At 37.2% G+C, this 23,175-nt stretch overlaps 3 protein-coding genes across 13 annotated transcripts in view; 1 reads left to right on the plus strand and 2 right to left on the minus strand.

The window, feature by feature from the left end:
• The window catches only part of chd5 (chromodomain helicase DNA binding protein 5), a 42,512-nt gene extending 33,183 nt beyond the window's left edge, over positions 1-9,329 (minus strand). For all 4 annotated transcript variants that reach the window (XM_065241142.1, XM_065241143.1, XM_065241140.1 and 1 more), the window contains exons 1-2: positions 9,190-9,329; positions 2,339-2,499 (exon numbers count right to left, since the gene is read on the minus strand). In XM_065241142.1, coding sequence (XP_065097214.1) covers positions 2,339-2,499; positions 9,190-9,256 — 228 coding nt within the window. In that variant the 5' untranslated portion in view covers positions 9,257-9,329. The remainder of the gene's footprint in view (positions 1-2,338; positions 2,500-9,189) is intronic.
• Positions 9,240-23,175, plus strand: part of rnf207a (ring finger protein 207a) — a 31,448-nt gene continuing 17,512 nt past the window's right edge. For 2 of the 8 annotated variants that reach the window (XM_065241147.2, XM_065241149.2), the window contains exon 1: positions 18,414-18,545. In XM_065241147.2, the coding sequence (XP_065097219.1) occupies positions 18,442-18,545 (104 nt within the window). In that variant the 5' untranslated portion in view covers positions 18,414-18,441. Of the gene's footprint in view, positions 9,378-17,859; positions 17,965-18,411; positions 18,546-23,175 lie in introns of those variants that run through there. The other 6 variants (XM_065241153.1, XM_065241152.2, XM_065241150.2 and 3 more) reach the window with 6 other exon arrangements.
• On the minus strand, positions 10,568-16,376 carry rpl22 (ribosomal protein L22). Its single transcript, XM_065241155.2, has 4 exons — positions 16,288-16,376; positions 15,540-15,644; positions 15,209-15,333; positions 10,568-10,760 (listed from the first exon to the last, which is right to left on the minus strand). The coding sequence occupies exons 1-4, from the start codon at positions 16,297-16,299 to the stop codon at positions 10,616-10,618; spliced, it is 387 nt and encodes a 128-aa protein (XP_065097227.1). The 5' UTR covers positions 16,300-16,376; the 3' UTR covers positions 10,568-10,615.

The following is a 23,175-nucleotide window of genomic DNA, read 5'->3' on the forward strand; positions in this document are numbered from 1 at the left end:
GCTGGAGCTGTAAGGTCTCCCAAAATTTAAATCTATCTGTCTACCTAAAAGTAAAAAGGTCCAACGTAAATAAATGGCACAACGATGTATTTAAGCTGACACCATTCTGCTGCTATTTCAATACATAATGCAGTATTTGAAGGAATAGTTCTCAAAAATGCCATAATTTACTATGCTGTTCCCAAATGAGTTGAGTTTTTTTTTCTTTCTTGAAATACAAAAAGGAGATATTTGGCAGATGTTACTGTCCTTGTGTGAGCTTGTTGATTTTGCATTGTTGATCTTGTTACCAATAAATATGCAATTTAATGTATGCCATTTCAATTGTATGCCAAATGCATGCCATTTCAATCACTGACATGACCTTGCACAGTAAATACAAAAAAATGTAAAATTTCAATTTAAAATATTTTTACAGAATGTTCTTTACATTACGTACACTGAAAAAAATTATTAATTTTAATTTACTCAAAACAAACGTTTTTTTTTATTTTATTTTTTTTGTTTTGTTTAAATGTAGCTTAAATAAATTGATTGCAACCACTTACCTTAAAAAAAATTAGTAAATTGAATGAATCATTTTTTTCAGTGTATGAAGATTTTATGTGGGGAAAAAGACTTCAGCATGGTTTTTAAAGACTGGGTCACAAATCGTATGAACTACTTTAATTCCAGCGAGCAAATAATAAAGCATTGTTTCTTTGTTGTTTAACTATTCCTTAAAGCAACACTATGTAGTTTCCATGTAAAAATGACTTACGCGCGAATGGCGTGGAACGTGCGAAAGGTGTAAAACGCGCGAATGGCGTGGAACACGCAGAAGTTGCGGCGCGGATGGCGCTATCCGCACAAATTGTACGTTGCCGTGGGAAACGCGCGAGTTGAAAAATCGGAACTTCTGCGTTAACCAATCAGGACCTTGCTGTTCTAGTAGTTACGTGATTACAGGAAGGCAGCGTAGTGGCAGAGTCTCAGCAGAGTCGCAGAAGCCCCTCCCATGATGCGAATTTCTGCGTGAATTTCTCTAATGACTAGAATTTCATGCGCGGCTTTCACGCGCGAATGAAGCGAGTGAACTCAAATGTTCAAGCGTCCAACTACGCGTGAATAGCGTGTTTTTGCAGCCTCTACCGCGGCTGGTGGGAATCCACCATTACAGTCTGAAGTCTGAGTCTGAAGCAGGAGGAATTATGATAATGTCGATCTTGTCTACATCACCAATCCCCCCAGGAAGTAAACTGTTGCCTACAATCCGTGTGTTTTTTGTAGTCCAAGAAAAGAGATTTACGTTGGAGACGATAACTCGCGTCTTCGTTTACTTTGGGGTACATTTTGCATATCATTAACCTATGTACTAATACACACTTACACACCAAAGGAAATAAAAAAAGTGAATCGGACAATAGGTGCTCTTTGAAACAAACATTTCCAAAAGACATTCAATTCAGTCCAGACAAAAACTAATCCATCCTGCTGAAATATCACTTATCATTGCTTACATCTGACAAAGCATCAATTTCCAGTCACCTGTTACAATCCCCAGACTCTCCACAGTCAATCAGGTTTTGGTACAGGTGGCCGATCAGCTTTGGTGAGTTGAGCCATTAAACTTGCAGACAGCGGAAGGGCAGGCGGCGGTTTTGACCCGCATTGATTTGAGCCCATGTCTGACACGGCACTGCAGGGAGAGCATGACTGACGCCAAGCAGGGTGCTTAGCTGCTGAGGGGAGACCCTTCTGCCCTCTCCACGGCACATTTACCACCGCTGAGAGGGAGGGAGCGAAGGAGCCCTGACAGAGTGACCGAATCTGAACGAGGAGGGTGAGCGAGAAAAGAAAGAAAGAGAGAAAGAAGAAAAGGGAAATCCTTCTCATTATCCCGACGGTGACTACAGTCAGCTGGCGGGCCTGTGACCGACTGACCTGTCAAACATTTTATCTCACTTCACGGCACAGATGACACAGCAGGCACGGAGGGATGGTGGACAGGAATAAAAGGGCTGAATGGTAAACAATCTGATATAATACACTTGGGTCGGGCAATTTGTTTTATACGGAGCATTCAGCAGTGCTTAAGCCGTGGCAGTGCCGACAACAGCGCACCTGCTCTTTCTTATGACTGCTGTGATGTAGTGCGGGCTAAAGCTGGATCAGGATGCCATTTGTTATATGGATGATTTAGTGTCAGCCTGATGCAGGTGAGACAATGCGTGGCCTTGGTCCTGAAGGCGCTAAATAAATTCAATTGATCACAATGCCCAAAAGCACAAATCAAACCGAAATCTACGTCACAGGAAATCAAATACATTCTGATGATGTCAAGTTGTATTGTGCATACCTCTTTTTTTTTCTTTTTCTTCACTTTGGGCTTCTCTTCCTTGCCCTCTGTTATCTTGCTGGGTTTCTTCTTCTTTTGCTGTTTAACAGAGCCCTCAGTGAAGAACCTCTCTAGTGGTGACAGGGGAACACTCCTCTCGCGCACACCTTCCTCATCCTCATCTGATGAAGAACAAGCATACAAGTTCACATCTGTGAGATTCAGCCACACAGCATCTACAGCCCCCATACATGACAAAAATGTCCCATTAATTTAAAATGTGGACACATAACAATATTTCTGTTAAGAATGTGTTTTACTGTATGCAATTAGTTTGTATATTTCATGGGGGCGGTTTCACAGACAGGGTTAAGATTAATCCAGGACTAGGCCTTAGTTAAATTAAGACATTATAGCATAGATTACAAACATACCACACAAAAAACAATACAAGTGTGGCACTGATATATGTTAAGATATGTCAGTACAAGGTGTATTTAAATTAAGACAGCTCAAACATGCATTTTAGTCTGGGACTAGGATAAGCCCTGTCTGGGAAACTGCCCCATTATGTTCTATTTTAGGTGTAAGTGTATATGATGACATAACATATGTGACCTAGGTCTACAAAACCACTCATTTGAAATTGAGATGTATTAATCGTCTGAAAGCTGAATAAATAAGCTTTCCATTGCATTGATGTATGGTTTGCTGGAAACGGGCAATATTTGGCAGAAATACAACTATTTAAAAATCTGAGGGTGCAAAAAAAATCTTGAAAAAAATATTTGAGAAAATCGCCTTTAAAGAAGTTCTTAACCACACATATATTTCTAATGATAAATACACATTTTTTATATTATGGTATGAAATCTACAAAATATATTCACGGAACATGATCTTTATTTAATATCCTAATGATTTTTGGCAACAAAAAAAAACTATAATTTTGACCCATACAATGTATTGTTGGCTACCAATACAAATGAAGAGTTTGGTTCCAAAACGAGATAAACAGCATTAAAAAAATGTTAGCACCAAAATCAGTATTGTATCAGGTCAGTATTAAAAAGGTAATTCTTAATTTTAGCAAAATCCAATATCCACCGTGTTATTCTGTAATTTTTTCTCCCTTTTTTTCCAAAACGCGATAAACGCCAGTCCTCCTTCTCTGCAAAATGCATTAAAACCGCTCAACAAATCACAGCGCACCATTCCACGCATTGTAAACAATAATGGCGGCGCGCTGAACACACATGGAATCTACTTTGTACTTTGTGATCAACAAACAAACAAAAACAAAATAATACTGTGATGCCATTGACAAACCTGTGGTGGTTTTCTGTGACGTAAGCGATCAAAATCAAATAATTTAGGCGAGAGGCACTCGGGAGACGGAAAAATGCCGGCTGTTGCTTGTTCTCACACAACAGCATCAAGCTTCTGTCATGCTAACACATTGACCCCAGGGCATCTTATGAAAAGCCAACGAAAAGGAGCAGGACCAGAACATTTTACAACTGATCGCTGTCAAAAAAGTTCAGTGACGACGTCCCAAGGATGACAGCAGCAATGACAGTGTTATTAATATGGCAAAATAAGTGTTTTGATTAATGCCATTAATATAATTTTTTTTAATCAGTGTATACCACTAGTCAACTAAATGAATATAACATGGCAAAGATGAATGCACATTTATATATTGATTCAATAGATTTATAGCTTGTATGCAAAATGCCTTTATTGCATTTTGTGGAAAAAAATAATCATTTTTATAATAAATCTTTGAAAATCGAATTATGGATTTGAATTTTTAATGTTATGATAACCTAAAGATGCTATGTGAAAGTTTGTAACAGAATATAGGGGTTTTCATCTCGTCACTTTCTTGGTATAGAAAACACCTTTTTACCGAAATTAGTCAAATGGATTTATTGCATTTTGGTGACTCTTTAAATATACCCTTGCGACTTATATACATAAAATAATCCTACATATTGTAAAGAACATTCTGTGAAATATAACTTTGATAACTTTAATATTGACTAATATCGAGTAAGACCATGTCAGGTTGAAATCAGTGTGAATAATAACTGACTGAAACCCAACTTTTACGCTCCAAATCTCATAATATATATAATCATGAAACTTTACCCTGCATTTCACAGAAAGGGTCACATATTTAATAGAAAAGAATGAGAGTTTGTTTTATATGGTTGGGAAAATGCCATTTTTTAGGTGAAAGGCAAATCTTGAGGCAAATTTGTCTTTTGTTTACCTATCTAATTCCATGAAGGGTTTGAGGGACCAGAGACTACTTTGCTCCCTGAGAGAAAAAGCAAGGACCCTTGTTGACAAACTGGAAGGGGAGCGAAAAGAAGTGAGGTGAGCCTTCTGCCACCTGCTGAACTGTGAATCTCACACTGTAAACAAAAACCACTGTCTGGAAGCACATACGCACTCTAACACTTCAATACCACCATGCTGTCAAAAAGGGTAAGCGCTAAAAAAGACATCAGGGAGGCATCCTCTGCACTGGAGCACTACGGTACGACTCCCGCAGACTGCCTATCTTCAGCTCAGACTGTGGCCCATGAAATATGCAGTGTGTGTGTGGTGGAGTCGATCAGCTAAAGCCCTGCCCTACAGCCCACCACGCCCCATGGGAGCCGGCGGAGATGGGCTTTTCCCACCCTCTTGGATGCTATCCTCCAAATCCACTTAACCTTCATTTAGCTGCCACTATGTTTGAGGACTTTAGCTCTGGTGAGAGCAGTCACAGCACGTCTGAAGCCCGGCTCGCAGCCCTGCGTTGGGCTGTCTTGAGTATTTACTCTTGTAAATACGGAGCTCCCCATCTTTCTGTCAGTTTTATCCTTTTATTTTAATCTTCTGCTGCACATAAACAGAGCAGTCGCCCGAGAGATGACGGATATTTAGGGCAGTGCGTCTGCGGTACATCTCACGGGGAGGCTCTTTCATGTCTGCAGAATACGTCTGCTGCCTGCCAGGCGCATCAAGCTCACATTTCCTCTTCATTCATGTCTCACTTACAGTCACTGTGATGCAATACAGCACACTTAATGTGAGAATACCTGGCATGCATTGTCAAAAAATGTCTTGAGAGGTTTGGATTATGCTGCACCTGCATAATTTCTAAAGCGCATATAAATTAAACAAATATTAGATTAGATATTAGATGTATGATTTTGCAGATCCAATTCGATACATCTAGCGTCTCTTTGAAAGTCCAAATCACAGAGAGAGAGAGAGAGAGAGAGAGAGAGAGAGAGAGAGAGAGAGAGAGAGAGAGAGAGAGAGAGAGAGAGAGAGAGAGAGAAAGTAAAAATCTGCATAAACAATATTTAATAACTGATGTATACTGCTGCATTGTCATTTGCATATTCGCAGCAATTCACAAAGATGAACAATCTAATAAAAGCGGCAAAGGATTATGTTCTTCATGAGGGGCGGAGTCAACATAACAGGCAGTCACGTTCTGTATCACTTTCCTGGGTACTGATGCTCTGCCAGGCGCTGCCAGGTGTTTTAAAGGTGTGCCATAACCATTGTCGCCTGGCAGTGGCCCTTAAAATGACACATTTTTGTGTTAGCTAAGCATAGAAATTGGGGTAACTGTGACCTTCCAGCAAGGGCTGGGTCATTGCCGCACTCCATTAGAGAAGGGATTCACGGCCGTGCTCGCTGTAAAGAAGAGAAGTGTTTACAGGAAAACGCATTAGCTGTCTGACTGCGTATGTTAATAGTGCCCCCACCGTTATTGTGATGAGGCAGCATGTTCAGAACACCTCTCTCATTGAGACCTTCAACTTTTAAAGGCTGTACATCTACTTTGCAAAGACTAGACTATAAAACATAATTTCTATCTAGTCTAAGTCTAAGGCCATTGCTCTGGTTTGCATTATTATTCACAAAAATTCACCACACAAGTGTAGCACAGCAGTCTAAAATTATATCATTTATCTAAACCACTAGTTTGTTCTTTATTAGAACAAAACCTCTATTGGATAATTCCTTTATTTGCATATATGTATATTTTATATTTTAAAAAGTCAATATGTTGGAGAATATTCAACATGCTTTAAAATCTGACAAACACTGCTGTAAAGTAAGATGCCGAAATTGATGACACACAGAGAAGAATGTGTGATGCAACAATGGTTTACACACTTAGATACACAAACGCAAAGAGAATGGGGTGTCAGCTTTCACAGTGCGGCATCCAAAAATAACCCCCACCAATCAGAACGATGACTTCTCTGAGCAAGAGAAAGCACACGATAATCTTTCTGTTTCGAAGAGAGATAAGACTATGTAAAACAAAACCAGGCTGAGTGGATAAATAATACTGGTCCTAACAAGGATATGTTGCATGTAATGCCTAAATCCACAAAAGCAGAAACTCCACCACAGGGTTTGGCTGGGGGTGAAAGTAAAAATAAGGCAGGAAATTATACCAAATAAATATCTTGTCTTAATTTTTTTGCAATCTCCGGATGAGACTGTGGGAAAAATCACTCTTTTTATTTGGAAACGCTACATTCTTTGTTCTTGATGCGGCGCAGAAGGAATGTGGACTCAAGTTGCAACAATTTAAGACAACCTGATTAAAATGTGCATATCTAAACAGAGACCATGAACATCCATTAACCAAATCCGATGGAGGTGAAATAACATGAAAAAGCATGCAAATTGCCCAAGAACGGCATTCCTTATGCTTCCTTCTCCTTTCATTTTTATAAATCATCTGTTTGTCTCTTATTCCCACATTTAGTGTACGCACCAGCGATCACTTCATTTTCCCTGGCTGGGGGCAGCAGTCATGTGTTCTGCAGTGTTTGGAGCACCCTGTTTGGTTTGCAAATCTTACATCTCCGACCTACTGTACATACTGTACTGTATTTTCAATGCAGGACTGTTGCATTTCATATGCATTTTAGATTAACTAATTAGGCTTAGCTTTTGTTTGTGCAAATAAACTGTAGTTTTCATTTTATTTGCGAAAAACTAAGCTGCATTTCCCAAAAGGCTGACTGTACTGAAATGATTCACAGCAGGTTCACAAAGAAATAATTTAATTAGCGTAACGTCTATTTTCAAATCCATCCTTTAAAACAAGCCCACATTCAAGGAGAAACTGTATAAACCACCTAATAAAAATGTCAGTAACACAAAAAAAAAAAAACAGTAAAGGTTTTCCGGCCTGCAAAATCGTTCTGAAAAGCAATCACAACAGCAATGAAAACAGCCAAGCCAAAATCAGTCCTCAGCTGCCTTATTTCGCTCATTTTTCATTTGTAGCACTTGCGGGGGCTTACCATACATGGACAGAACCCACTGGCTCATAAATTATTTTTTAATTATTAATTCTTGTGCATATCACACATTTTTTCAACCCATTTGCAGCCCCCAGCAGTGTTGATCACTGGCATTTTGCAGCCTTCTAAAAAACAAAGGTAAATACGAGATCGGGGTGCAAATGAGATACTCGTGCTCGGTTTGGTCATGTGACTCACGACTAATTCAGAGGCGGCCCAGACCTGGCTCTGGGCGAAAAACTATAAATGTATTGATTTTGTTGAACGGCGTTTCATGAATGTATAAAAGGCCAGAGCGAAGTCTTAACTACGGTTTTCTTCATCTCAACACTGCACCCTGCTTTCACAACTTATTGAAGACCAAACTATCAAAAAACAAGATTTATGAGTCTTTTGGCAAACCCATGCTGTTCACTTACACAGGCAGCACAAACAGATAAATCAGATAGACTGAAGAAAAAGAGTGACAGGCAGTAATTGACATTTTAAGAAATGCTGAGGTGTTTGAACCCATGGTTGGGTAAAATATGTACAAAATGTTTGGCTTTCTAAATGCAGAATAAAAAAATTTATTTTGCATGAGCATCAAAAATTACAATTAACAAAGTATCACTTATCTTTATCCATATTGGCCTTCTGTAATGCATTAGTCATGCACTGAATATTAATTTCTAGGGGTTTTTACGCACCACTGATATAATCAGTGCCTGAGGTATAGCAAATCTGACATTTTTGGAGAGATTGTAAGGGCTGTGACCTAAGCTTGTGCCCCTCAAACAGACCACAGAGGCAGAGAAACACTGTAGCTGATGTTTTCCTGTCACACGTGGCTCTAACAGGCACATGCACTACTTTTCACCAAGACACTGTGACCATGGAGAGGCATTGTAACTGAGCACCTCAATATCCCAGAGAGGAATCCTTTATTTTCTGTGGGGGGTCTCATATTTTTGGATTATTCTGGATGTTTGTTTCGATCAGATCTGAACATTGAATGAATCGTAAAAGCCCAGATACTTGCATTATTGTTATTATTAGAATAAGACTGCAGTATATCAAGCATGCGCAAGACTTAAAATATACCTTTTATAAGGATTTTATATAAAAGTCTAATGCATGCCTATGCAGTCTTATTCTATTAATAACAAATAAAGAGCATGGTTGCAAAATCAGAGCGGGCCAAGCAGCAAAGACAAAACGCGATGCATGTAATCTCTCATTTACATTCAAAGAAAAATGCGCCCAGAGACAAATTAGCTGGCACATGACTATCTACACAAACGATTAAAGAATGGGTTTGTCACAACAGTCGCGCTTTGGTGACTCAGATACAGTCGGACAGTGCGTTATTTTTGGATGAACAGTGTCCGGTGCGAGAACAAATGCCACTGAGACTATTACCGGTTACGCGCTATGATAAATCGGAGGCGCGAACGCTTAGCGCGAGCCGCCTTTCCCCGCATTCAACTAGGCGTAGCAGCGCAGTTGTGAAGGGCAGAACTCTCCCTCCCCTGTGACTCTTTACCCCCTCACCTGGCACGTCGTCTTCAAAATCTATATCGTCTTGCCCCTCTTCTTCATTGCTCAGCGATCCGGGCATCTTTACTGCATAAGGGAATCACACATCCGAGATACAGGAATAAAGTCTGGAAACTTAACCCTCTGAATCCCCAGCCGCTAGATGCCTAACGTTAGATAGAAGAGGAGACCGTCAACTGAAGGTGAGGCTGATTTTCTTTTTAATAAGCTCAAAATTAAATAAAAGATGGCTGCCCTATTTTTCCAGCAGCCCCCAAAAATCTCTCTTTCCCTTTCTCTCCCCTCTATCCAAATCCTCCAGACTGAAAATAAGAAAGACAAAAATGGAACACACATGCCCAGATTGTGACGTCTGGTCGGTTGCCATAGCAATCCATCCCATAGTTTCCCGACACAACTAGTTAGTGGTGTTCCGCCGGTTACCGGCTTATCTAGTGGTGTGCGGTTCTGCGCGTGTCGCCCGCGCGCACGTCTCTCTGTGGCATTGCCCTTACAGCTTAAGTTCGCGGAACGCGGTGTTACTCGGGGAGAAAGTTGTCACAAAATTTCTTTCTATCAGCCGGGGCAGTCGTTCTCTACCTCTCGCGAGAAAAAAACAGCCTATAACCTGTAAAAGGATTTTTCCATAAACTTATGTCACATGCATTACTTTCAAGGTCAGGGCTGACCGTTCATCTGTCAGACTACCAAGTTTACAGGTGTTTTAAAGGCAATTAACTAAAAAAATTTTTAGTAATCAGTTACTCTGGTATTATAACAAGTATTTTATTATTAAAACGTTAGCATAAAACATCTATTCCTGAACCTCTTCTTCAGGACAACCCGTGAATCACGAGCCGTTGTCAAGGAGACGGTAGCGAGACGCTCTACGCTAGGACAAAGACATTTAAAACAATGACCATCGGGAGCACAAGTGCACATTTAAAAACATTTCAACGTTTTTTTCCCCTATAAATGAACTCCATGAACCCTGAACTACAGTTGCTATGGAAATTGCTGCTCATATCTGACTAGTGGTATAATGGACCTTATAATACTTATGCAGCAATTGGAATGAACCATATATGATTTGCTTTGTAGATAGAAAAAGTAATGAACAAAACTGACAAATATAAATCAAAGTTCACTACTAAAAATGAAAAGTTCTAAAAATGTCTTTGCCTGGCTGTGTGGTTTCATGAAAAAACCTTCAGCATTCACATATCCTTTGTTGCACAAAATGTACAGACTATAAAAAGACAAGAAATGTTTCTTTTAAAAATGTTTTCTTTGAAAAACCCTTTAGAACCCTTTATGTTTAAGGTGTAGCTTTCTTTGTAAGAACAAGAGGACAAATGCCTTAATATTAAAATACACCAGAAACAAGTGGACATGTAGTTCTTTTGAACATTTATTGAATTTACAAAACAGTGGCGTGGATTTAATCTTCGTCATCTTCCTCCTCCTCATCCTGGTTGATCTGGAAGTAGCGCAGTTCGTAACTCTCCTTGGTGTTCGCCACAACACGCAGCCAGTCACGCAGGTTGTTCTTCTTGAGGTACTTCTTGGTAAGATATTTCAGATACCTGTAAACATACAAACAAACTGGTGTTTATCTTTGAATTTTACTGCAAATCTAAAATGCAGTCATGACTTGTGACCCTGCCCATAAAAAACAGGTTAAGGTCTAATAATCTAATAATGCAACTAGGAGCATCAAAGTTTAAATTAACATTGATTTCAATCTTTATCTAAATTAAAGATAAAGGTTATATTTTCACAGAACGTTATTTACACTGTGCAGGAGATTTCATGTAAACATCATGTGGTACAGATGATATAGAGGTGACAGCCTCTTCATGACAATATAAATAAATTTGCAGGGTTACCAGTCACACTTCAGCTGAATGTGTTAACCTAGATCTTTTCAGGCCTGTAAGTTTTTCTTTTTAACACCATGCCACCTTATATGGCTATGTTCATGGTGAGAGTCAGGTATGCTTTACAAGTTTATTTATATTTAGAAATTCAAATACCAATTATTCTATATTTTTTATTAAAATCAAGAACTCAAACAAACAAAATTAGACAAAATATTAGAAATGTGCAAGCTCTGCATATATTTATAATAACAAACAGTTGAAACCACAACTAAATCAAAACCACAGGAAGTTGACAACATGAGACCGCAGTCAGATCTCATGGACAAATTTTGAAGACACTTCAGCAATTGTTGTTCTGTATTTATGCATTGAAGTCATTACATCTAAAATCATTGTAACATACCTTCATTCTACTTATATATATGATACGTCTATAATGGAAAAAAAGATGAATACAAAAGATGTTGACACCTCTCAATACTTAATGGAGAAAATGCAAACTTGTTGCACCAAAGAAAGGTGAACTTGAAAATGAGAAAGGATTTTAAACACCCAAACCTCTATAGGGGGTAGGTGGAGCACAATGCTGCATAATAGGGCTGCACGATTTGGGTAATTTTTCCCATTGCGGTTATTGATGCTAATATTGCGATGTGCGGTTGCGATTATAAGCGGTATCATGAGTAAACTTGATGGGTTTTAAGGAAAATCCACACACAGTTTAGTGATAATGCTAAAATGTGTATTTGTAAAACTAGAAATGTTTTCGTATTGCCACGTGATGTAGCAACTGCTCAGTGTCAGTAATCCTAAATCCAAAATATCGCCATACAACAGAAGTAGAGGTTTTTTTTGGCTACCAGATCACTGTCAATCTCCTCTGCATCCATCTTCGCTCTGGTATTACCGCGCTGCGCACACACAAGTGACGACGCATGCCACACACGTGCATGCCACACGTACACTGCCTTTTTTTGTTTGTTTTTCTTTCTTTTTTTAAACAGCAAGGAAAATCATCAAACTGTTATCAGAAAGTTTGTGTTAACAAGTCCACACATTTATTTATTTAATATAATTGCAACATTTTGCTGTCATATCGCACAGGCTGACATCGCGATTGCGATGCAATTAATTGTGCAGCACTACTGCATAACATTTCATTTATAATTCAGATTTGGGGACATTTTTCCTATTTACTAAACTTAACGATAACCTGTAACTAAGTTTTCAGCAATTCAGTAAAACCTTCAGGGGTGTCAAACTCAATTTCATCCCGGGCCACATTAGCATTAGAGTTGCTCTAAAAGGGCTAGCTGTATCCGTAAGACTATGAATGAATTGCATATTACCTCTGCAAGTGATTACTACTGGTTTTGGTAAAAACTCAATTGATACCTAGCTTTGAAAATAGAAGCCCAGAAAAAAATAATGAGAGTGTATTCAAGAGGACAACTATTGTGCAGATTTAAAAAAAAATAAATGTGGTAAAATAAAAACATGTTTGTGAGCATATGCTCAGATTTCTCTGAAACACCAAAAAAAAAACACATTTATAACAACAATAAATTATATGTATTAATAATTTGTAAAATTTGACGGTTACAGCAGCAGTACACCAAATAACCACATCCATGATGTACATGGTGTGGTTTTGAGGGTTGGTAACATTCTGGTGAAATTCTCATTGCTATTATCATTTTCCATTTTAAGTCTCGTATTTTGAAGATCGGTTATAAATTAACCCAATTTCACACATAGATTACCTAGGAAACCAAAACATTTGTTATTTTCGATGAGGCATTTGTTCAAGAGATCAGTTTAGCAACTAGTCAGACCATTAAAAAAACGAAACCAGAAGTAAAGTTCGGATCCAGACGTGTATTGCATCAGCGCACGTGCGTCCGATGAAACCGTCTACCTGGCATTAAGATGCATTTTTGTCAATCATATTACAAATTGATGAGAAAGACCACCCAATCCAACGGAGATGCATATAACTAGCAAGTGTGAAAACTCGTGCAATACATACACCAAATTCCAATTTGGCATGCATAAGATACGCCAGTCCTTCCCGTTCCCTTAAAACTTAAAATCTTTTTTGTCGTTTTATATGTTGGTTTCTCAATGTTTTTATTTTTTATCATTTTCGCTTGGGTTTAGGGTAAGAACAACTTTATGTTACATAAAATGACATCCTAACCCCAACTCCAAGTGACCATGGCATAAAAACATGGGAAAAAAACAGTATATTAAATGACATCCTAAAGCAAATCTGAAATCTAACCCTAAACCCAAGCAAAAATGGTTTAAAAAAGCAGAAAAAAATTGAGAAACCAAAACATAAAACGTCAAAAAATCAGCGCCATTTTAAGTGAACGGGAAGGACTGGTGATCATATGCACGCCAAATTGGAATTTTGCACAAGTTTTCACACTTTGTGCTATTTATACGCATCTACATAAGACTGGGTAGGAGAGACACATTTCCGTTAACACGTCTTGCTTCTGTCACTTCAAGTGGATGGTCTATGGGTGAGTGCCTCTGCTTGCACACGAATTATGTCAGAGTACCATTGCTTGTGTTGTTGATAAACATGCTGCACAGTGTGTTGTACATGTACAGGCTTAGAAATTTTGAGTAGTTGATTAAATAAGCTCACGCAACTAACACTCACAAACTGAAATAAAAGAGGTGAAGAGCACCCTGATTAGTTTTAATAAATGATTATCTAAAGACCACACTGAACACTGTGGGTTCATGCTAGAATTTAGGAACGATGGAAAAACACCGTGCTCGGTACACCACACATTAGATCAGTTGGCAGAGAGTAGGCTTGTGGTGGCATGAACGCATTCAACCATGACTGTCTAAACCTGTGGTTCCCAACCTTTTTTGCCCCAAGTACCCGCACAGCCCTATCAGTAAGGCTCAAGTACCCCTTCATCGAAACTAAACCAAAGTTGTGTTTTAAAGACAAATAATTAGTAATATTAATTAATTAATTTTAAACATTAAAGTAAAAATCACTGACTGATGAAGCATGTTTATTTCAACAAACCACCATCATTGCGATCAGTGTTGGCATTTTATCAGTTCATTTGCATTTTAAAAGACACACCCAAAAATGGCACATTTTGCTCAGGCCTATAAAAGGTCAATTTTGACATGCTATAATTAATTATCTGTAGGTTGTTTTGAGATAAAACTTCACATACGGACTCTGGGAACGCCAAAGACTTATTTTACAAATTTAAAAAATTTCATCATATGACCCCTTTAAGGGCGAGATTTACTAACAGCTTGCGCAAGCCATCATTTTGGCGTTAATAACAACTGGTCTTACTAAAGACACGCAGTAGATATTTAGCTCTGGAAAAGTGTAACTTTTGCGACCTTATTGCATATGCATTTAAAGAAGTTTTCCTTTTAGAAGCAACATTAATGTGAGGAGAGTATTAAATTTTGCCAGAGGAACATACTTTTTTTTTTATATATATAGTTTTGCCAAACCTATGCTATGTTTAATTTGCTGGAGAAAAGAGGAGGAGACGTCACGAGGAGAAGTCAAATCAGGTTTTTCAAAACTTCTTTTACCCTTCATCTTTCGTCCTCCGTTTCTTCTTTTGTTCTTTTAGCTGGAATTTCACACCTCGCGGTCCGCATTTTCATTGCAATGTCCTGCCGAGGTCTGCTCTTAGTAGACTGCAATGGTCATTAGTGAAATGTGCTTATGTCATTATTGTGCCTGTGTATTTTATTTGCGCTTTTGTAGTAAATTACACGCAAATCGTTCTTGAGTTGGACATCGCTAATGCGTTTTGGAGCATGCAGCGCATTTACTCACGACGGCTAATAATATTAATGATAAGATTAAAATTACATTTAAAGTAGTCCATAATACAATGCTTTCCTCACAAAAATCAATCTTATGTCAATGACTGGACAAACGAAAGACATTTTTATTCAAAGTAAATGAGATCAAAGCAAAATCTAAATCTCTTCACGTACCCCCTGGGGTGGACGAGCTCAAAAAGTTTTGCACTTCTGCATTTATTATTTGTCCACTTGTGATCGAAATGACAAAAACATGTTTTAAAAGCAGGTGTAAACAGCCCCTAATAATAAAAAGGACCTCAAAACCTCACACCTACCTCTTAGAGAAGGGGACCTCTGATGTCACTGTGATTTTACTCTTGCTCCTTTCAATGGAAACCACACCACCACCCAAGTTACCAGCTTTACCATTCACTTTGATGCGCTCCTGAAGGAACTGTTCCTATTAAGAGATATGTAAATATACCCATCAGATCATACAGAAACAACTTGAAGAAACAAGTAGTAAAATATATTTTTCTTTGAGCAGTTGGAATATTGTGTACAACAAAGTAAATGTATTGTGTGAATAAAAAACAACCCTAGTTTTTATGCTTTAATGTATTTTATTTATATATCCAACTTAAATCATTGAGTATATACACTTACAAAGTTAGCAGCATCCATGATGCCATCCTCCACAGGGTGGGTGCAGTCCAGAGTGAATTTCAAGACCTGCTTTTTCTTCTTCCCACCCTTGGTCACCTGTTTTTTCTGTAAATTAACGAAAAGGCAACCAGATACATTGAATGAAGGCAGTGTTTATTTGGAGGAAAGACTTGGACACAGATCTTCCATACAATACACCACGTCTGACTTTAAGTTTATGCGGAGCAACTTTACGGAGATTTAACAATTTGACAATATATGTGACAACGGTATATGCTGCCGGAGAATTACATGGAAATGTTTTTTTCAGCAAATTATGAAAATTCTGACAAATATTAAAACTTCAAAAAGAATCAAACATGGCTAAATCGTTATCACTTTGATAGCAAAATTGTTTTTAGAAACAACGTACGTAAATGCATCGAATTATTAAAGAGATCTTATGGACATACATAAGGATTTTTACGTACAATAAAAAATATATATTTCACTAAATCTTATGTGCATGCTATCGCTAATGCTGATCGCTAACTTCAGTCATTGCTACAACGTGGTTGAAACGATGCAGGCCTTGCGCGAGACCTCTCATAAACAAGCGCTTCAAATCTAAAAACGGATGCGCACAATCGTTCATTAAACGCCCCACTCCAATGATCCATGATTCGGATTTATTCTGCTTAAATTTCAATGAGCCCCACGGCCGTGACACTATGTATTTGTCGTTTTTCAAAAACATGATTGTACTCACGATCGGAGCCATGGCCGACAGTTTGGCAGAAAGGGAGAGAGAAGGAACGCATGCGCACTGAAAACTTCCCGCCGTAATCTATCCCAGATGTCATCGATCGAATCCGTTATTCTGAGATTGATTAATACAATCACGAAATTGTCCTTTTTCTGTTTTTTATTCATTTTTTATCATCAATATTATTATTATTTATTTAATATTGATATTATTTATTTATTTATATATTCACGTGTATAAATATTTATGCCGGATAGTATCTTGCCTCTCATATTATCCAGCTTGCAGTTCAGCTCTACCAACTCCATCAGTCTCAATCTATTTAACACTCCCTTTTATTGTCAGCTGCTGGGCATCAGGCTCTTGTTGGAGAGCCTCGGTATTACTGTCATTCCTCCTGTAGTGGTTAGGAGGACCATAGTGTTAAAACATTGGCCCTGACATATAGCTAAATTTTCTGCATAGTAGTGACTCTTTTTTTCTTTGGAAAGAAGTGAGGAATGTCTTTACTTACAGTATAATCAGTTCACTTAAAGACATATAATAAATATATATATATTGCCTGGGCAGGACTGATGTTTTCAAAAAGGATCATATAGAAGTGGATCAGGTAAAATGCTTTTTTACCTGCATAGGACATTGTACAGTAGCCTGGTATAACCAGACTCTCGTACATTCATTTCATTTGTACAGAGAGTCTGGCCACGCTCCATAGCAAAGCGTTACTTCCGTTAAGGAGGGTCCATTGTTGAAGTTTAAAACTATTGGATCTGCCCAGAGTCACTCAGGATCTGCCAAAGCCAATCGCTAACATGTGGTCGTGACGTATATCATGCACCGAAACCGTCCGGAAACAAGAAGTCAGAATAATCAGACAAACAAAAGTTAGCAAACCTGGTTCTTGCTCCGGCTTTAACTTCTGTATATTCGGCAGTTTTGCAACAACGGACCGAATAGCTTTTCTCACGTCTTTCTCCGCTGCCATTACTGAACTACAACTCAAACTGACGCACGACCTCAACGTCATCGTTCTTAGCCACCCCCATCTGTTCGCTGATTGGTCCTGCAGATTTTTGCAGGAGAAAACGAAACTCTATAGAGAAATCCCAGACGTACTGCTGAAGCGAAATGAAAAATAAGCGGAAGCACGTAGGAGGGCGGAGCCAGGCTAATTGTACAGTGTTGTACAGAATCAATTTGTCCTAAAAGTCGCATTTTAAATGAAAATGACAATGTTGAAGAGCACTAAGTGCAGATAACCTTAATTTTAAAGTCAACAGACATATGTGACCCTACCAGTGAAAACCCAGCTAAAGTATTTTTTTAATTAATACAATTTTAAATTAAAACCCCTAATTTATTAAATTTATTTTACAAACTTTGAAAACTTGTAGAGAACATCTTTGTTTGAGAGAGATTATATAAACGCCTAATTTTATTGAGCCTTCAGATTTGAACTTATATTGTCAACTGTGCTTTAACATTTTCCTATAATTGTTTTTGTACTTTTGACAATGAGTAAGCTCTGTTAATTGTGTGCTAAATTCATTTTTTTATCATGTTTTCTTATTGCAGACTGCGGGGGAACCCATCTTCCCCTGTTTACAACCTGTAAGATTAGGAGCAGTACCATCAGCCATGTCTTCAAGACCAGAGGTTTTCAAACTGTAGCAGGATAAGGTGGGTCGCACAAAGTCACTTGGATGTAGTGGTGAATGACACAAAAACATTTTAGCCCAAAACTATTGACAAGCAATAACAATGATTTTGATACGAAAAGGTATTTTGATATTGAAATTTAATTTACATTTCATTAATACAATTACAAGGAAATAAAAACTACTCAGTTATAAAAGAGAAAAAAATATATATGTTGGTGGGTCCCGGATTATAGACCAGTTCAAATGATGTAAACAACACTGGTCCAGAAACACTTCCTGTTACAGTTTGTGACAGTTATTTTTTATTTCACATATATTATTATCTTTAAGATGTTTGTTTAACTTCAGTTAATTCAGGTTTATATGTTCTGTTGGTTTATTTTATTCCAACGTTTATCTAGTGTTAAAAAACGGAAACAGGAAGTGCTTCTGGACCAGTGTTGTTTACATCTTTTGAAATGGTCTATATTGTATATCTTATTGAGTGGGTCGCTAAATGAAAAGTTTGGGAACCCCTGTTCTAGACTGCTACCACATCTTCTGTGCCAACTGCCTGCGTGGCAGGGCCAACAATAGGCTCCTCTATTGCCCCCTCTGTGGGTAAGTACAAAAATTGCATATTTAGAAGTAAGACATTTTCAACAATTATGCTAGTAAAACAAGGCACTTACAAACAAGTCATACATATATTACATACATGCACAAAACATTTCAGAAACTAATTATGAGATAAGGAGCATCAAAGTTTGATTTTACCTATTGACATGGCCTTACTCTGAAAGGTTAACTAAACGGTTATATTTTCACGTGTTCTTTAGATGTTATACTGTATATTCTTTAGGTGACTTCATATAAAAAAACAGTAAAACTCTTTTCACAGACTGTCACATATATTATAAAATAGAAAAGTACATGATCATTATTATCCATTTATTGCAGCATTTGTAGTCATTTTGTTACATATTAGCTCATGCATGAATAGAAAAAGTTACTTTTAAGTGCTACTCATTATGCTATGTACACTATTTGACCCAAACATGTATAATGTAGAGAATACTTAAAATGATTTAGAAGAATAAAGGAATTTTACCTTGTGAATTGTGTGGTGAAGAAATGGAAATCATGACAGAAGTGTTCAATAAGAACCAGTCATAGGGGACAAAAGCCAAGATCTTTAATAATGATTAAATTGGTGTCTCCCCTAATTCAGATTTCCTCAAGCTAAATGTTGGGTTTATTCCAAAGCATTTTTTGCCAAACCAATCTTCATCTTACTTGAATTACCCACCTATTTAACTTTTGTTTATATGGCTTGTGATGACAAACACATGTTCCCCCTACAGTAATTGTTTCAAGTTTTCCATCTTTGTCGATTAATAACATATTTGTAATTCTGTTATTAAGGCTCTCACCACATGCTCTCACACTTAACATTTTAATCTTGAAATAAACTTTGATGCTATGTGGATGAAAATTGTGGAGTAAATAAAACAGGGAGGTCTCTGGCAGCGTGCATGCATTTATAAGCAACATTGGGACAGCTGCACAACGACCCCAATGTTCTGTTTGTAGCACCACAAAACATGGTGGCCACTCTGATCACCACACTGAATCACCACATTGTGATGTGCATCTTGGCAATGGTTCCTCAGCCTGCATTGATCTCACAGCTTATAGCAATTCGAAGCAATCCCGTGCTGACCTAGTTCATTCTGTTTAGAGAGATGTGTTACTTTATTTATTCGTTTACACCAATCAAACTAAGACATTCACATTTTTTTATACTTGGAGCCTGTCATCTTCCTGAAGTAAAGACTGTGGATCCGGAATCTAACCCCTTTCTGTTTTTAGAAGAGACCGGATGTAAAAATGATGGGTGTTATATTGGAAGGGTTGATTATAAAGCTGACACAGAACCACACTATTCCTCCTAGTTTAAGTTGTAGATTGTTTTGATTGTTGGTGAGGGATCTTGCTTTGCCACTTAACATTTCTCATAATGAAACTTTTGAACTAAGTACTCCGCAGTGTAATCTAGGAATTCAACACCCGGATTGGCACATAAAAACTTTTAATGAAAATTGGGAATTGAGCGCACGGTTGCATATTTGTGTCTGTGTCCATGCAGTGTGGTCTAAAAGTTTGGGACCACATGCAAAATTGTGGGATTTTTTCATTTAAACTTTGAATTAAACAGACAGTTTTTAATAGGTTAAAAGGTTTTAACGTAAAAAAATCAAATGAAAGATTAAGATTAATCTAATGAGAGCAAATTTGTGAATTTAGACGTTAACTTTTTTGTATAAAACGTCATTTTTCCTTTGCTTCCTGTCATGAGGCAGTCCAAAACGTAACACATGAGAGCTGGATCTACGACTAAAGTAGTTTAATTGCAAAAGAGCAAAACGTAATCCATGACATGAACGATGACCAAGGAACACAACTTACAGCTTGCAACAACCATGACATGACAACTGACATGGTAATCAAGGAAAACAAGACACACCTACAACAAGTTACAATTACGGAGGGTAACACAAAAGACTACAATGACCATGACTATGAACTACAAAAAGAAATTACATTAGACTTCAAAATAAAAGACATGAACATGCAACCTCAAAAAACACACAGAACCCTTTCACTTTAAGGACACAAGTTTTTTTTTAACTTCATTCTTGGATAACAGGAAATAAATACAAATAAATTCTGTTATTAAATACAATTTAATTTTATACATTTAATAATTTATTATTATACATGTTTGTGTTATTATTATATTTCAGTTATGATGCAAATTGAATATACACTGATTTTACATTTTTTACGATTTTCTATTAAATTAGAAAACTTTAAAAAAATGTTTTAAGTATTTTCACTAGTGAACCACACTGTATTTGCCTGATTAGTTTAAACAATATTTATCATTTTTAGCTAATAATAAAAAAATCTTAATTTAATTTTTAAAAAGTATAAAAAATTTAGGTCACCCAAAAATGAAAATCCTGTCACCAATTTTTGTAACCAAATGGTTTTCAAGCACCATTAACTTCCATAGAATTTTTTTCTACTATTGAAGTAAATGGTGCTCCTGCTTCCTGCTTAATTACAAATATCTTCCTTTGTGTTCAGCAGAACAAAGAATAATTTAAACGTAATGTCTATAATTTATTATATTCCCACCATAATGTGAGTTTGTAAATAGCATTAAAGAAACATAAATGTAAATGTTTTATGCAGATACCCTTCTTCAGTGGTAAAATGGAATAATGCACTTCCTCCAAAAGAGCGTTTGCTAAAGTTCCTGTTGGATAAATCGACAGACAGTGTTGTGCAGTGTTGTGCAAACTGTATATATGCACATTTTCAGTCATCAGATGTAAAAAGCATGTATTTATTCTCTGTACAGAATGCTGGGACAATGTATTACTGTAATACATGCAGCCAGCCACTGTGTGGACTGTGGAGACTGGAGAGAGCTCATACACAAAGCCAAGAAGTTTGCCAAGCATGATATTGTTTCTCTGGCTAAATGCACCAAAGATGGACACTGCAAGTGTTGTGAGCTTAGTCTATCATCCTTCATCCAGTTTGATTAAACATTTAGCATAACTGCATTAAATGAATTATATAAGTTACAGTGCTGAGGAAGACCATGGTGGGTAAAGTCCGAATAAAATTGGAGGAAGAACAAATGCCATCTGCTTTTAAACAGCATGCAGGTAAGGTTGCATACCAGTAGGGGGCGTACTGAGAGCACATAACAGATAAATAGACCGCATCATAAGTTCATGGATGAATTCTTGTGCTGTTCAAGCCAAACTTTGTGTCCTTCGCACAAAATTAAGCTGAATGCTTCTTTGGTTCCCTTTAGAAATTAATTAATATATTTAAAAGTTGAAATTATAATATTTAGAATATAATTGTATTTAGTTGGACATCCTGTTCATTTTTATTCCTCCAAGAAAAAACTTGCGGAGAGGAAATAGGTCTCTTAAATGCAGCTGAAAGATAAATATCGTAACAAATAATAAAAAATAAGTCACCCAGAAGTTCACAGTGGTGCCATACTTGAATATGATTGTTGCTTGTCCCTTGACAGTTTATCTGCATGGCATAGGTAGAGCTTTGATCCAGGGTTGTGTATGTTGGATCAGTAGCGGCTTGGTCCTGGTGTTTATTTGTTGAGCATTTTTTCTGCTGTTCCATTTCCCATTGTTGCCAGGAAGGTAGCCATGCCTTCCAGGAATTAAGCTATTTATGTCAGGCTGCAGTATAGGACTCTGTGTGTGTTTTTATATCAGGGACACACAAGAGCAAACAAAGGACAAAATATAATAATAAAAATAAAAACATGTTAGCGTTTGAAACAATCAATGTGCATTTTGTATATTTGGCCCTGGAAATACTAATTTGATTTATTGTCAAAATTCCTGGGTTCGACATGAAGAGACAGAAAAGGTGCAGAACTTGCACATATGGCTACCTTTCTGCTCACCCTTCAGGATCTTTAAAGGAATGAAAATTACATTTTTTCAGCATTCACAACTTTTATCTTATTCATAAAATGAAATTAAAAGTGAATTAAAGAGAGCGGCAGGTTTTTTTAGTAGTGGCACTATACGCTATGTATTTTATAAAGCAATATTTTACAATATTACACCTGGTTACCTGCTTAACCTTTCTCAGTTCAGCCAATAAGTATGCGTTTCTAGATATGGGTTATGTAATTTTTTTTAACTATTTCTTATTTAGTGCTTTGTTTTAGATTGTAAATAATGTCTCAATGATTAACAAAAAATGTATGGTTAAATTCATACTCTGTTACTCCATACAGCATCTCATGGCCAGACCGGAAAGCATTGTAAAGCTACCACAAAAGCTCAGAGTACCAAGGTGAGCACTAACATTGACTGATAAAAAATACTTTTTATTTTTGCTCACACCATAATTCCCATCACAACATAATTTAGATTTATGCATTTGACAGGGGCTTTTATGCAAAGCAACTTGCCATTAAACATTAATTGTATGTGATTGAACCCATGATCTTTGCATTGCTAATACAAAGCTATAACTGAGCTACAGGAACATTGATATATCAAACCTACAGATATACTTTGGATAATATAAAGTATATTTTAAAGTGCTATATTTAGGTTCCCAGTGCTTCTATCAACCTAGAAAATGTGAAAAAGATCAACCCAGTAACTTAGTTTTGGTAAACCAT

This window comes from Paramisgurnus dabryanus, chromosome 14 (assembly GCF_030506205.2).
Source record: "Paramisgurnus dabryanus chromosome 14, PD_genome_1.1, whole genome shotgun sequence".
Lineage (NCBI taxonomy): Eukaryota > Metazoa > Chordata > Actinopteri > Cypriniformes > Cobitidae > Paramisgurnus > Paramisgurnus dabryanus.